Genomic DNA, 14,944 nt, shown 5'->3' with positions numbered 1-14,944 from the left:
GAACACCCTGAAAAAAAGCCACACAGCTGCTGCTGTAGGCTATGCGAGTTTAGGAGCCAAAAAATGTTGTATTAAAAATAATTGTACAAATAATATTTACGTATAATGCATAAAACATAGCAAATATGTAGGCTATGTTGTGGTTCTCATACAGTATATAAAATAATTCACATCGTATGCTCCGTGGCAGTAGTATAAGACTTTTAAGAAACTTAACATAAAGACAAAAACAAAGTCTGTTTTGTTCAAGTAGGTATTTTAAGTTCATATAAGTTTTAATAAATGTTTACGTCAGCTTTTGTCAAGTTCAAAGTTCAAACTAAGAGTCGCGGGCATGGTCGCGGGCTGAAATGACCAAATGACAGACGTGTGAGTGTAGAGCGGCCTCTATTGGAAATGAGTTGTATATCAAAAATACTGCTTCTTTTTTTTTTCTTTTTTTTTTAAAATACTGCTTCATGACAGCGGTAGAAAGATACGGAAGCATTCACTTGAGAAAAAAAATGTACTCTGTTTTTCTATATTAACGAGTTAATTATCTCAGAATTATGAGATAATTTTTCATGAATATTTTTTTTGCTCTGTTTTTCTGAATTAATGACTTAATTATCTCAGAATTATGAGATTTTTTTTTTTCTTGGAAAAAAATTTGTTCTGTTCTGCTGTCTTTATGTAATATAAATGGTATTGTTTTTAGTGTGTCAATTTTGTGCAGACACCTCAAGAATTTGCCTGTTTCTCCAGGATCAGTTAAACCGATATGGTAGGCCTATGCTTTGCGAGCCCGATGATCTCATAAAAATGCGTATAAATAGTACAAGTGTGCAATCTTGTGTATTGTATATGGTAGGCTACACGTTTTTTCACGTGCTTAAAACGCACTTTATGGCATATTATACGTACGAACCCCCCACCCCACCACCCCCAACCTACCCAAGAGCATTTCATATGCACGCCATAAAGTGCATATCATATGCACACGAAAAACTGCGTAGCCGATTTCACAAAATATACATTCCAGACGATATACATTAGACACGATTTCACACTCATTGATACGCATTAGGCCTACTATGTGATCGTGTTAAGATGATGCATCTGAAATGCATTCAGGCTGGCTACCTGGTGACACAAAAGACAATCAGGCAATTGTTGAAAATACTGGATCCCCATGGAGTGCAATAGCAATGTCAAGCAGATCAAAATATTCTTTTCTGCTGTCTTGAGGTGTCTGCACAAAGTTGACCCACTAAAACAATACCATTTTTATTACTTAAAGACAATGTCTCAAACCCAAAGTAATATAAAACCGGATTCAATTTGAAAAGCGGGACATGTTTACTTCCACGCAATTCAGCTAAAATAGAGCTCTTAGCAGGATTTTGAGGGATCTCATTAATTCAGAAAAACAACAACAACAAAAAATTTCCAAAAAAAAATTATCTCATAATTCTGAGATAATGAAGTCATTAATTCAGAAAACAGAGCAAAAAAAAAAAAAAAAAAAAAAACCATGAAAAATTAAGTCATTAATTCAGAAAAACTGAGCAAAAAAAATATTCATGAAAAATTATCTCATAATTCTGAGATAATTAACTCATTAATTCAGAAAAACAAAGTATAATCTATCATACAAGTGAAAATTAGCCTACCCCAATGGCTTCATACATTTAGTGTTGACCAAAGTCATTGAGATTAGATAACTCCCCATGACGAAGCAACTTTTGTCAAAAAACCAAAACAAAAAGCCCTCTTTCCTTAGTGGAGACATTGTTAATAAATAAACAATAGATATGAGCATTAGTCATCGAATGGAAAACAGGTATTTCCTGTGCACTTTTTGACCAACAATACACACACACACACACACACACACACACGCGCAGAAGAGCCATCAGCAAATATAAGACCCTGTCCCAAATGGCACATTTCTATGTACTCTCGGTCTTGTGGGCTCATGGTGTCCAATTTGCCATTTTAGGATTCAGAGAGGTGATTTTTGCCCTCTCTACAAACCACAGCAGACTTTTTCCTGTCAGTGAAGTGCGGACTCGTAAGATGGCCGTCGTGTTTAAGACTGCCAGTTGAGACAGGGCCTAAGGGAACTTTTATATGGCTAGCAGAAAAAGAGCGGCATACTTAAAGCCCTCCTTTTTGTATTAATTTGTAATACTTTTTTGTCTGTTGTTATTCAGGCCCTGTCCTACATAAAGAACTTGCACAAAAATTGTAAGTGAATGAGACATTATGAGCATTCATTCTTTACTCAAATATATTATAAATATATAAACAAATTACCACAAAAAAAAAACAGTTAATGTTTTAATACAATTTTAATCGAATGTTTAATTATTATTTATATTATTTATATTAATTCATCATTTATTCATATTAATCTATCTCTTTAATGCGTTGTGTATTGTTTCATTAGAGTTTGTTTAACCAAACACTCTCTTATATCAATTTTGTGTAACCATATTTTTTTTAAAGCATCTTAATTTAGTGGGGTTTTCTTAATGCTCGTATATCAAAGGGAAAATTGCATCCAAGTTTATGCTTACTTAATTCAAATATGTGAACTTTATTCACCTGCGTTCTTTATTCCCAACAATGTTACAGTTATGAACCAATACTTCAGTGGAAAAAAAGGACATTGATAACATTCCCATCGAAACAAGATAAATGGTATCATTATGCACAAATCCCACGAGAAACCCTGAATTATTTCCTTAAACATTCTTTCTTTTCTTTTTTATCTTTAGTAGCCTACTGAAAGGGCAAAACCAAAAAGATTTACTTATGTCACATTATCAATAAATCACTGCCATAATCAGGAATTGCTACAACTGACTGTTCATCACGGCTCCAAAAATAAATAGAGTCATTTTTGTATGTAATTGTTCACTTCTAAAGAACATGAAAGGTGCTTTTGATAGTTAATGGCAACCTATGTACTACATGTGCCTTTATGCTTCCTCAATGTGATGTTGAACATGATTCACCTGACCAGAGAGAGAGAGAACTGTGACTCAGGTGAGGGGTGGAGGGGGGAGGAGGAGGAGGGCTGTTAAAGTACACTACATAGCAGTTTCATGTGCACTTCCTTCTTAAACATCTTACAGAGACACTGTTTGTCAGAACTGGTAAAGGTAACATGGACATATTAGCTCTTGTCCTGCTCTTGCTTTCAGCCCAGTGGTCCTGCGCTCAGGAAGACCCTCTTCTGCCTTTCTCTGAACACCTGGACCCCGAGCACAATGTGCGGCTGAAGTGGGGCTTTGATGAGATCCAGGGCACCATCTTGTTCGAGCTCACTGTCAACACCAGCGGCTGGGTCGGTTTTGGCTTCAGCCCTAAAGGAGGAATGACTGGAGCCGATATCGTCATTGGAGGAGTTGGACCGAAAGGCAGTTACTTCACGGTAAAGTCAAAGACTGACACTGATAATAATGGTCAAAGACACAAGCAGTGGATACTTTTTTTGTACAATTATTTGTTCTGATTTTTTATATGCATTTTATATTTAGTTAATTGAGTATCTCTAATATAAATTATTTTAGTTTTCACATTATCAAAATTCAAGACTGATAACTGTCATTATATTTTAGTGAATTGCTCTGACTCAATACATCAGTTTTGAGTAAAACTTAGTTATTATACTTGCTTATTTTTGTTTAAAAATCCCATTGTTTTTGCATATACATATCATTTCATGTCATTTTATTTATCACTACAGTGGACATAGCATTACATATAAATAAAATATAAATTTCCACCAAAAAAAAGTCACTAGTGGAGTTATACGATTTTTATATTCTTGATTCTGATTCATACTGATATGTATTTAATATGTTCGTTAAGATTTTATATTATGAACTACTTTGGTAACACTTTACAATATAAAGTTCATTAGTTAACATAAACAAATAATGAATTGCACTTCTACAGCCTTTATTAATTAATCTTTGTTAATGTTATAGTTTCAACATTTACTTATACATTATTTAAATCAAAAAGTGGATCTGTTAACATTAGTTAATGCACTGTGGCGTAACATGAACAAACAATGAACAGCGGCATTTTTATTATCTAACTTTAACAAACAAATACAGTATAATGTATTGCTCATGGTTAGTTCATATTAGTTATAATACATTAACTAATGCTAACTAATTCAACTTTAGTTGAAAGTGTTACCGTTTTCTCAATGCCTCTAAGCTGGGATATTTTGGAAGTTATACAACTATATAAGACAGACCTAGTGTGTCTGGTATGGCCTTATGACATTTGATGATATATACTGTAAATGAAAGAAAAAAGAACCCCTGTGGGTCATGTGACCAATTTATTGCACTTTCATTGCGTAATATTTGAATTCTTCTTCTCTGAGATAGGTTTGAACAATCAATTGGTGTTTCATTTGATTAAAAATGAACTAAAATAGACTATGTTGCCTGGAGGCAACAGCAACACCATACCGGGATAAACATACAACATAGATCATAAAAACACCTGTTGCTATGCATCTTTGTTATAATCTTTGTTTTCTGTGTTCAGGACCGTCATGCGGTAGGAAATTCGATACCTGTGGTTGACCAGCAACAGAACTACAAGCTTCTGTCTCTAAACGAGTCTGACGGGAAAACAGTTCTGAAGTTTCAGAGGTCCATTAAGTCTTGTGATGAAAACGATTTAACAATCACTGTAAGCATTTTTAACCACTAAAGGGTTGGGGGCACCTATTACAAATATTATTATTAATTATTATTATTATAAAAAATAATAATAAAGGAATTTAATTGAATAATAAAAGGATAACAGATTAATGAAGGGAACAATTTGAAATATTTGCAAATAATATTTTATTTTAAAATGTTTGCCTCGTCATCACATTCATTTATGAATTAGCTACATGAATCATGATTGCATTTTTCAATCCATAAAAAGTTTGCATCACTATATTCCAGTCTATTACAGTTGGTAGCTGAACATTTCTATCATAAAACAGTTGTCTAATATTTGCATCTATATTTCCACAAACTCTCGTTGCGTTGTGACCGTAGATGGTTGTGGCAGTGACAAACTGACAGTAAGACCCGCCCTCTTTGATTTGATTGGCCTTCTTGATCATTTTAACTGTTAAACACTGAGGGAGAGCAGCTTAAAAAAATATGCCTAAAAATTTAACTTTTTGTCATCCTAAAAACATAATACTTGGAGTAGTTACAACTTACACCAGTAGTGGGGTAGGTTGTAACCAAGGACCACCTTGTATTTGTCATCATCTCAAAAAGTCTGTGATATAGCTGGAGAAATTAAAATTTAAAATTAAAATTTGTTGCCAATTGTAGTATACAAGTGTGGGTACTTTGCCTAAAAGTTTCAGACGTGTATCTAAAAAAAAAAAGGTAGTTTTAGGTGCTGAAGAAAAAAGTGTTACAACCATACCCGGTCTCCCCTACTGTTACACACGTGTTTTCTTTCTCAACTGTTTCACACATAACTGACTATCTTTCATTAGGATACTTACCAACATGCATTTTGACATCATTTTGTGTGAATTTGTTTGTTCAAGCACAGAGGTGCAGATTTCTGCCAAGTACCGAATTGAGGGTTTTTTCTTTCATGTTTCACTATGTGCGTTTCAGCTCGTGCACCGCAGGTATTGGAGCACCCCTAGAAAAAATGCAATCCTCCCCTTTCATTGCATGCAAGATATATTCTGCAGTTTTATTCATAAACAATTGATGGTGGATTGAACTATGGCATTACAAAACAAATCCAGCAATTTAGGGGATTGTGCAAAATGTCGGTCCTCAGGGATCAGGGTGTTTTTGAGAACTCCTCTCCCTGAACAAAATGCGTTTGTCAAGAGGCTCTCAACTGTAGGCCTACTTCAAAAACCCTCCTTAAACTGAGAAGATGGACTGTGTGATACAACTCTGAAACTTTCTAGATCAAGTAAAAGTGTTTTTTTTATTATTATTTTTATGATCAGAATCTTCCCATGAAGTTGATCTATGCGTACGGACAGAGTGATGACATCGTGTACCATAATAACCGAAGGGGAACAAAAGAGGTGAACCTGTTGAAGTACATGCCCCGTGTCAACCCTCCAAACAGCAAGTATTTCGACATGACTATGGTCAATGTAAGAGATTTTTACATGTTGTTTTTGCCTGAAATTTAACATTTAACACTTTCTGCCATTTAATAATGCAAAATGATGCCAATAATGTATATTATTAAGAAGAAAGTTGTCAAAAATGTTAATCTAGATTAGAGCATATTGTAGCAAATGCATATTTATTTACTACTCTAAGACTTTTTTTTAATACTTTGGAAAGAAGTCTCTTATGCTTACCAAGGCTGTATGTATTTGACATAATATTGTGAAATATCATTACAATTTAAAATAACAGTTTTTTAATTCATTACATTTTAAACCTAATTTATTTATTTAATAAAAAAGCTCTATTTTCAGCAGCCATCTTTAGTGTCACATGACTCTTCATCAAAATCATTCTTACTGACCACAAGCATTTTTGAATGGTAGCGTAGGTGGCTACATGATCTACTGTATGATAAAGAAACTTGAGAAAGGCTTCTTTCATTTAAAATCATTTCAGTTCACTGTACCAGCCAACCAGACCTACTATCACTGCAAGGTCATGAAAGCTCAGACTTTTGATCGCAAACAGCACATTTATCGTGTAAGTGCATCTATGAACTTCACACACATGGTCTATCCACCGATCTGTCGATCATCTTCATCTCTGACTTACTTTCATTTTCTGCAGATTGAGCCGTTCATCACAAACTTTGACCTCGTGCATCATGTGCTGCTGTACCGCTGCCCGCAGAGTGTGACCGAGCCATTTGAAGCGCAATGTTACACAGGCAAAGGGGAAGAGTGTATGGAGACCGTTGCTGTGTGGGGAGTTGGCGGAGGGGTTAGTCGCTCATGTTTTTAAAGCATTTTCATGTGAGACACATCCCAATTTAATCCAATTCAAGCCATTATTCACTTCAATGAACTGTTAAACACTTCTAACCAGAAGATCAAAAAACGGTTTCAGAACGGTTTTCTGAACTGATCTGATTAGATTCTGCTAGTCAATTCTTCTATTCATGTGTTTATATGCAAAACCACTGAGAACTAAAATAGCTGATTGAATCTCTATGTAACCTTTTATTTATATATAAAAAAATTATGATAATGTTTTTCAAGGCTTTTGAACTTCCTGAGATGGCAGGACTTCCAATTGGAGGAAATGTTGGTGATTTTTTCTACAGGCTTGAAATGCATTACAACAACCCAAATAAAAGTGCAGGTCAGTCAGTAGGTTTACAGTATAACAGATCACACTTTAAGGAATATTTAAAGTCAGCATAAAGCGCAAGTTTTTTCTTCCCTAATGTGACACGTATATCCTAGACCCAGGGAAACGGCTTCTTGAATGACAAAAAATTTAGACTTGTCACCCCGACTTAATTGATTTATCAGGAATTTATTGGATCATTGTGGTTTGCTATAGAGTACAACTCTCAGTTTCCGGGAGAAAAAACTCCATATACTCCAAATTTGTCCATATAGGGAAATTTGTATTATTCTTTAACAATAATTTAACGATAACTTATAAACCTTTAAACAGCCTTACTGTGAGCTATGAGGTTGTTGATAGTATTTGCTTCTTTTGAAGCCGTTAGCCTGAATTTCAGACTTATTTATTATTTTAGACTGTTTTAAAATCACTATGGGAGAAATGTATGGAAAAAACTTCTGAAACTAATGCTGCTGAAAAAGTGGATGGGCACTATTCCACTCGACTGCATGTGAGTGATAGGTTGTCCTGCCCTCTTTTGATTTCATGATGGCATAATAAAACAATATTTATCTCTACACAGGTCGAGTTGATAACTCGGGTCTTCGATTCTATTACACATCTGAACTCCGTCAGCATGATGCAGCAATTCTGACGACAGGTCTTGCTGTGGCCTTTGGGTACATCATCCCACCCAAAGCCAAATCCTTCCTCACATACGGCCTGTGTGACACTGCTTATATTCCAAAGGTATATATGTATTAGCTACTCAAATTGTCACAATAAAAGGCAGACTCAGCAGATGACTGGATGATCTGTTGTGTTCTGTGATCTGCAGGTTCTGGAGACGCCACATGATCTTCAGGTCTTCTCTGTGATGATGCACACACACTTGGCTGGACGGAAGGTGCGAGTCGGACACTTCAGGTAAACGTTTTTGACCAATCACTGACATAAAGTTCACCTGAAATGAATGAGTGCTTGTCTTTCCTTGGTGGTGCACAACCTGAAGTTAGTGTAATGATTTAGTCTTTTTGTAAATTCTTATCCTCTTCAGAGGGGGAAAACAGATCGATCTTCTAGCTGTGGATGAAAACTACAATTTTGAATATCAGGAAGTGACAAACTTGGGCAAAACTAAGACAGTGCAGTTGGTAAGTGTTAAAAAGTTGAAACTAATACATTATTGGCAAATAGTGAAATAAAGCAAATGTTTTGTCTCACAGGGTGACAAGTTGCTGGTGGAGTGCACATATAACACTGAAAACCGCAACACACTCACATGGGTTAGTACATTTATATAGATGCTCATAGTGTTTTTTATTTAACAGCATGTAGTTTCGGTGTTGTGAGAAGGTTAACTAATTGCATAACTAATAAATAGTAAAAGTCATATACGTTACTTTAGCATTAATCCTTCTCAGTTGGGCTGGGCTGTCTTGTTTATATTTTAATAACAAAAAAAATCTATTTTTGGCAAATGTAAAGGCCCTTGCACTCTGTATGGGAAATGAATAAGGCTGAAGGAAATGCAAATTCACGCCTGTATAGTAGAGGGCGCCACTGAAACGAATCATTTTGGATTGGGCTCTCTAACTTCAGCAATAGGAATAAAAAAAAGTATGAATTGGATCATCGAAGGTCAACAGTAAAGACATTGGTTTATAAAGTGAGATTAAATACATAAAGCATATTTGTGTTATTTAAAATTTTGTTCATTTTGAGGAATACTGAATCTGTTTTTTTTGCAAATGAGATGGGTAAATATTCACATTTTGTCTAAAACTACAATAAGCATCATGTTCACACAGTGCACACACACCTTTGCCGCTTACGATTCCTCACCATTGAGACAGGAGAGGTGTCAGTCAATACAAATGAAAACAATGTAACTTGCATTCCTTATTTGAAAAAGTAACTCATATTTTGTTGTAAATTTAAAAGTAATTAATTACATTACTATTTACTTGACAAAAGTAATCTGATTACGTAACTTATACGTTACATGTAATACGTTACCCCAATACTGCATAGTTTCATATTTCACTGCTTCTGAATATATAATAATTATACATTAAATCAAAGTTTAATTTTGTCAGAGCATGGTGGACATTGTTGGAAATTTATTCTGATGCATTGATGATGTTTATGAGTTTTAAACCCACCATTTCCAGCTTTCCTCCTGCATTTTTCCATTGGCTATAATATAGCCACAAATAATTTGTCTGATGTGTAACTCCCTTTATTCTGCCCACAGGGGGGGCTCTCAACTTCAGAAGAGATGTGTTTGGCCTTCCTCTTCTACTATCCAGCTATGAATCTGAGCAGTTGTGTGAGCTTCCCTCATTTAAATTCTCTGGAGCTTGCAATGGGAACAACAGATATAAAGTAATTTAATTTGATATATTGTTTTAAACATTGTTGTCAGTTATTTTAATGAATTTAGCTCTCAACATTTGCTCTAATGATAATGTGGCTTTTATTTGATAACTTTGCAGTACCTGGATATATATGATGTACACGAAGACTTGGAATGACACGTCTATCAATCAGTACCAACAAACACTGAAGACAGTCGATCAGTTCGTCATGGTCATTGACTCGTTTGTAAGTGTCCTCACCTCTACAATACGAATGAAGCCTCTAATCATGCTTCTGTTCTGATTTCAGCTGTTATCTGACACCCTTCTCTATGTGTATTTCCAGAACAACGTGTCATATGACTTAGGGAAGATTCCTGATCTCGAAACCATCCCGCCTGTGCCCTGCATGAGCGGTTGTGCCATCAAAAGTCTTGCTCTGATATCGCTGCTCCTCTGTTTGGCAGTGCATTGGGCTTCTGTGTGAATGTTCATGCAAATTACTAAAGCTGATGTAACCTGTTGTTCTTTCATTGACTGTGATTAAAAGTCAATCAGTTTAACTGAGCAACCAAAATAACAAAATTATATATTCTCATAAAAACGATCAATGTATAAAAAAGAATGCAATGTTTACCAGCTAAGCTTGCTCTTTCACAGACATCTCAGCGATGTATGTTATTTTTGTGCTATCTGGGTGGATATATGACTGGTTCTGTAATACTTCACAATTATAATAATTAAACACTATAAAAATGATCATTAGCTAAAGTAGTCCTAAATCGAGTGCTAAGTTTGTGTGAAGAACAGCTCTAATTGTTACATCTGCTGTAGCTCTTGGTGCGAGTAACGCAGGTATTTGCTTTGATATGTTGCATATACTGCAAATAGTGATAGATATGCCATTTATAATTAGTAAAACTAGCAACAAAAAATATTTGATTTGCACCAGTGTAAAATCACTAAACGCTACATGCAGTGAACATATTTTTATTTGCACTTAGTGTGAATAGTTGTCCGATGCTATTTATACTTGGTGAAACCCTTCAAAAAGGTTCAAATATGTACCATTTAAGTACTAATATGTACAATTTTGGAGACAATATTTAACTTTGAGGGACAAAATGCTCTCTTTAAAAGGTGTACCTTTTGAAAAGTTACCGCCCATTGACAGCTTTTGTACCTTTTTTTCTGAGAGTGTGGGTGGAGTTATTGTAAACAGCTTCTGCTAATAGGACGGGCTGTATTAATTTGGGGTACACTCTGTATTTGAAATGATTCAGCTGACCCATTTCACAAATCTTGTCTCAAGTTCAACTCAAACTTGGTGTCTCAGCGGTAGTGATGAGGATTCTACGGTTATGTTCACAATGTCAGTCCAAATCAAAATATTTGTGAATCCAATTGGAAAATGATCTAATATGATTGACTGTCCACATTATCGCAACTTTTCAGACACGATTTGGTTGTCATAACCACAGCATTAGGGGGATTCCAATACAGATGTCTTATTTACAAAAGATATGTGTGTATTTATGCCGTCCTGTTGTTTCTGCCAAATTCAAAACATCTCCGTTATAGGCCTATTGTAATTTTCTGCTCATCCGTCACTTTTGTTGTCCGACAAAAACATAACCTTGTTTCTGCAGTGACTTTCAGGATGTTATAGCATGTCTGCCGTTTAAGTTTTACGTTTACATTTTTAATAGGATTTTTAAACCACATATGAATGTAGCTCAAACCAGATTTGTAAACATTGAATCTCATGTTTATTGACTATTGGCGGTACCGTTTAATGAACAAGGACTCGTCTGACCGGGAAGGGACAGACGCAGCTCACAACGCTGGCGAATGTGGAGCAGCGTGATTTGAAACACTAGATTGGAAAGGCTCAAGCCACGTCTTGATGGGAGCAGCTAGTGGCAGTGAACCCCATTAGCCAATGAACGCGGTAAACAAGGCTTGAATAGCCTGTCTGGGAATGACCACATAGCCTCTTATGGAAGCTGCTCACGGCTTCAGCTGGGTGGACGTAACCGGCTGATGACAAGGTGCAGTCTGATTTGAAATGACTGACCGGGAGGGCCCTCTTAGCCTCGATGGGAGTCGCAATGCCAGGAGAGCTCTCACAGCACCCGACAGGAGTTAAATACTCACACGTTGGACGGTTAAGCCTCGCCAACAGTCGAAATTAAAAGCATAGTCGTTCGACCGGCAGAGCTCTTACAGATTTTGGCGGGAGTTTAATACTCAAGGCATCAGTCAGGTAAGCCTCAACAGCTAATGAATGGGGAAAAGCATAGTCGACCTGGAGGAATCTTGCAATGTCCGACGGGAGACCAATTATCATGGCATCGGACGGGTAAGCCCCACCTGAGGTTGAACAGAGAAATTGTGATCGCTGGAGGGCTCTTGCAGCGACTCCCCGGAGGAAGAAAGGCATGGTTGCTTGACTGGGAGAGCTCTCAAAGCATCTGACGTGAGTTTAATTCTCAAGGCATCGGCAGGTAAGCCGTGCCGGCTAACTAATGGGGAAAAGTATAGTCGTTTGACCTGGAAGGCTTTCGCAGCGTCCGACAGGAGTTCAATACTCACAGAATTGGACAGGTACGCCCTGCCTGAGACAGAACTGAGAAAGCGTGATCATTCGATCTGGAGGGCTCTCCAGATCAAATTATCTGAGGAAGAAAGACCGGAAGAAGAAAGGCATGCCTACTCTACCAGGAGAGCTCTTGTAACCTCTGACGGGAATTTAATATTTAAAGTATCAGACAGGTAAGCCTAACAGACAAACAAATGGGGAAAAGCATAGTTCGACCTGAAGGGCTCTCACAGCATCTGACAGGATTTCAATACTCATGGCATCAGGTGGCACTCTGATTTTATTAGCCACAGGCAGCAGTAGCATTCGGCAGGACGGGCTTGGGTGTTGCGAAAAAGACTGTGTGCGTTTGGAGACCTAGCATGAAGTAGAAGCATTTTGATTTACAATGACACAATCAGGAGAGGTAATTCCTTTGAGATGACCCAGTGGGCTTGGCACCTGTGTTAGGCGTACGTTCCTCGGGTGGCAATTCCCTATGAAAGAAAGATTCTTAATCAGAGGGGAGGAGCTTGAATCTGAGCATGCTGGGCACTTAGGCTGGGCTCCAAATGCTGGAAAATGGGCATGGAACAGAGGCAGATCTGCTGTATATACACATCTCTTATATTAACTGATTAACTGAACATGCTCCTCCCGAACTTTGTTATTAAAACATCATATACAGCGGGTAAAATAAGTATTAAACACATTTTCACCAGATGTTGGTAACAACCCATACAATCCACACATGTAATCAAACCATAGGTGTCCATAAATTAAGTTATGTGTAATTGTCGAAAATCCTCCTACCATCAGGTGATTGGTTGACCAAACCTTAATGAGCACACCTGTGGTTTCTTACTAATTAAGCTCTAGTATCAGTTTGTTTGAATGCAAGAAGCCATCTTTCCTTGATTCAGTTATGGGCTGTGTGGAATTGTTGAGTTGATGTCAATATAAGGTACTTTTTATTTTTGTTTGATTTCAAGTATGTGTTTGATATTTTTCATACACTGAATTCTAGTTATATTTAGTTGTCTTTGATCCTATTAATGTTAATACTGATTTCAGATGTACGATTTAGGATATGCTAATGTTTTTTTTTATCACATTGTTTCTATTTTTGTTTATGCTTTATTAGAAACCAACAATTACCTGCATGTCATCAATGTGAAATGACTACTCCTACATGTCGAATAAACTGAGAAAAGAGATAGATGACTGAATGAGTTTTAATGGACCCACCATTCTGGTAGCAACTGCTAAATCAGCCTGAAATGTTAAATAACAGGGAAAAAGTATTGAACACATTCAGAAAGAGAGGTGCAAAAAGGCAAGGAAAGCCAAGACAATCAGTAATAATTAGAAGGCAGTCCTGCCCCTTGTCAATGCAAATTAATATCAGCTTCAGTCCTAACAGATGGTCTATAAAAAGGTATCTCATTACCAAAGTGTCACACAAGAAACATCTCATGATGGGTAAAAGCAAAGAGCTCTCTCAAGACTGTTGCAACATTATTGTTGTAAAACATACTGATGGCATTGGTTACAGAAGGATTTCAAAACTTCTGAATGCTCCAGTGAGCACTGTTGGGACCATAATCCAAGTGGAAAGAAGATCATTTCACCATAAACTGGCCATGACCAGGTGCTCCTCGCAAGATTTCTGACAGAGAAAGCCAAGTGTTGTCCAAGAGCCAAGGATCATTTGTTGACAGCTTCAGAAAGGTACAATTGTTTAAAAGAAAACAAAAAGTGATGCACTCAACCGCCATGGCCTGTATGCACAGCACGCTCACCACGCAAGACCCACTGCTGAAGAAAAGACACGTTAAAGCTTGTTTAAAGTTTACTGCACAACATTTGGATAAGCCTGTTAAAAGATGGGAGAATATAGTCTGGTCAGATGAGACCAAAATTGAACTCTTTGGATGCCATAATACACACCATGTTTGGAGGAGAAATAGCACTGCACATCACCCCAAAAACACCATACCAACTGTGAAGATTGGAGGTGGGAACATCATGGTGTGGGGCTGTTTTTTCAGCATATGGTACTGGGAAATTCAGATCAGATCAGAGTTCATAGAAGAGGCCCACGGAACCTTCAATATTTGAAGACTGTTTGTGTGGAAGAATGAGCCAAAAATCACACCTCAGCATGTATGCAACATGTTTTTCCATACAGGAGGCATCCTGAAGCTGTCATTACCAAAAAAAGGCTTTTGTACAAAGTATTAAATATGTTTCAGTAACTGTGTTCAATAATTTTTCCCTGTGCCATTTAACATTATTAAACATAACTTAATTTACAGACATTTATGGTTTGATTTCTGGTAATTTTTTTGTCAATAGAACCTTTAGAAAAATATTTACCAAGAAAAATGTACTTATTTACCCACAAGGTTAAGGAGTGTGTTTATGGGAATTTTTGACCATTCTTCTAGAAGCTCATTTGTGAGGTCAGGCACTGATGTTGGACGAGAAGGCCTTGCTCACAGTCTCCGCTCTAATTCATCCCAAAGGTGTTCTATTGGGTTCAGGTCAGGACTCTGTGCAGGCCAGTCAAGTTCCTCCACACCAAACTCACTCATCCATGTCTTTATGGACCTTACTTTGTGAACTGGTGCGCAGTCATGTTGGAACAGAAAAGGGCCATCCCAAACTGCCCCCAC

At 36.9% G+C, this 14,944-nt stretch overlaps 1 protein-coding gene across 1 annotated transcript; it reads left to right on the top strand.

Moving 5' to 3' along the window:
* Positions 1-3,133: 3,133 nt before the first annotated feature.
* Positions 3,134-10,413, top strand: LOC137041567 (DBH-like monooxygenase protein 2 homolog). Its single transcript, XM_067418009.1, has 13 exons — positions 3,134-3,421; positions 4,558-4,704; positions 5,999-6,151; positions 6,630-6,713; positions 6,801-6,953; positions 7,232-7,334; positions 7,909-8,075; positions 8,164-8,252; positions 8,383-8,479; positions 8,552-8,611; positions 9,583-9,713; positions 9,824-9,932; positions 10,032-10,413. The coding sequence occupies exons 1-13, from the start codon at positions 3,155-3,157 to the stop codon at positions 10,170-10,172; spliced, it is 1,701 nt and encodes a 566-aa protein (XP_067274110.1). The 5' UTR covers positions 3,134-3,154; the 3' UTR covers positions 10,173-10,413.
* Positions 10,414-14,944: the final 4,531 nt, after the last annotated feature.

Source organism: Pseudorasbora parva, chromosome 15 (genome assembly GCF_024679245.1).
Source record: "Pseudorasbora parva isolate DD20220531a chromosome 15, ASM2467924v1, whole genome shotgun sequence".
In the NCBI taxonomy this organism is placed as follows: Eukaryota; Metazoa; Chordata; class Actinopteri; order Cypriniformes; family Gobionidae; genus Pseudorasbora; species Pseudorasbora parva.
This window is presented reverse-complemented; position numbering and strand designations above follow the sequence as displayed.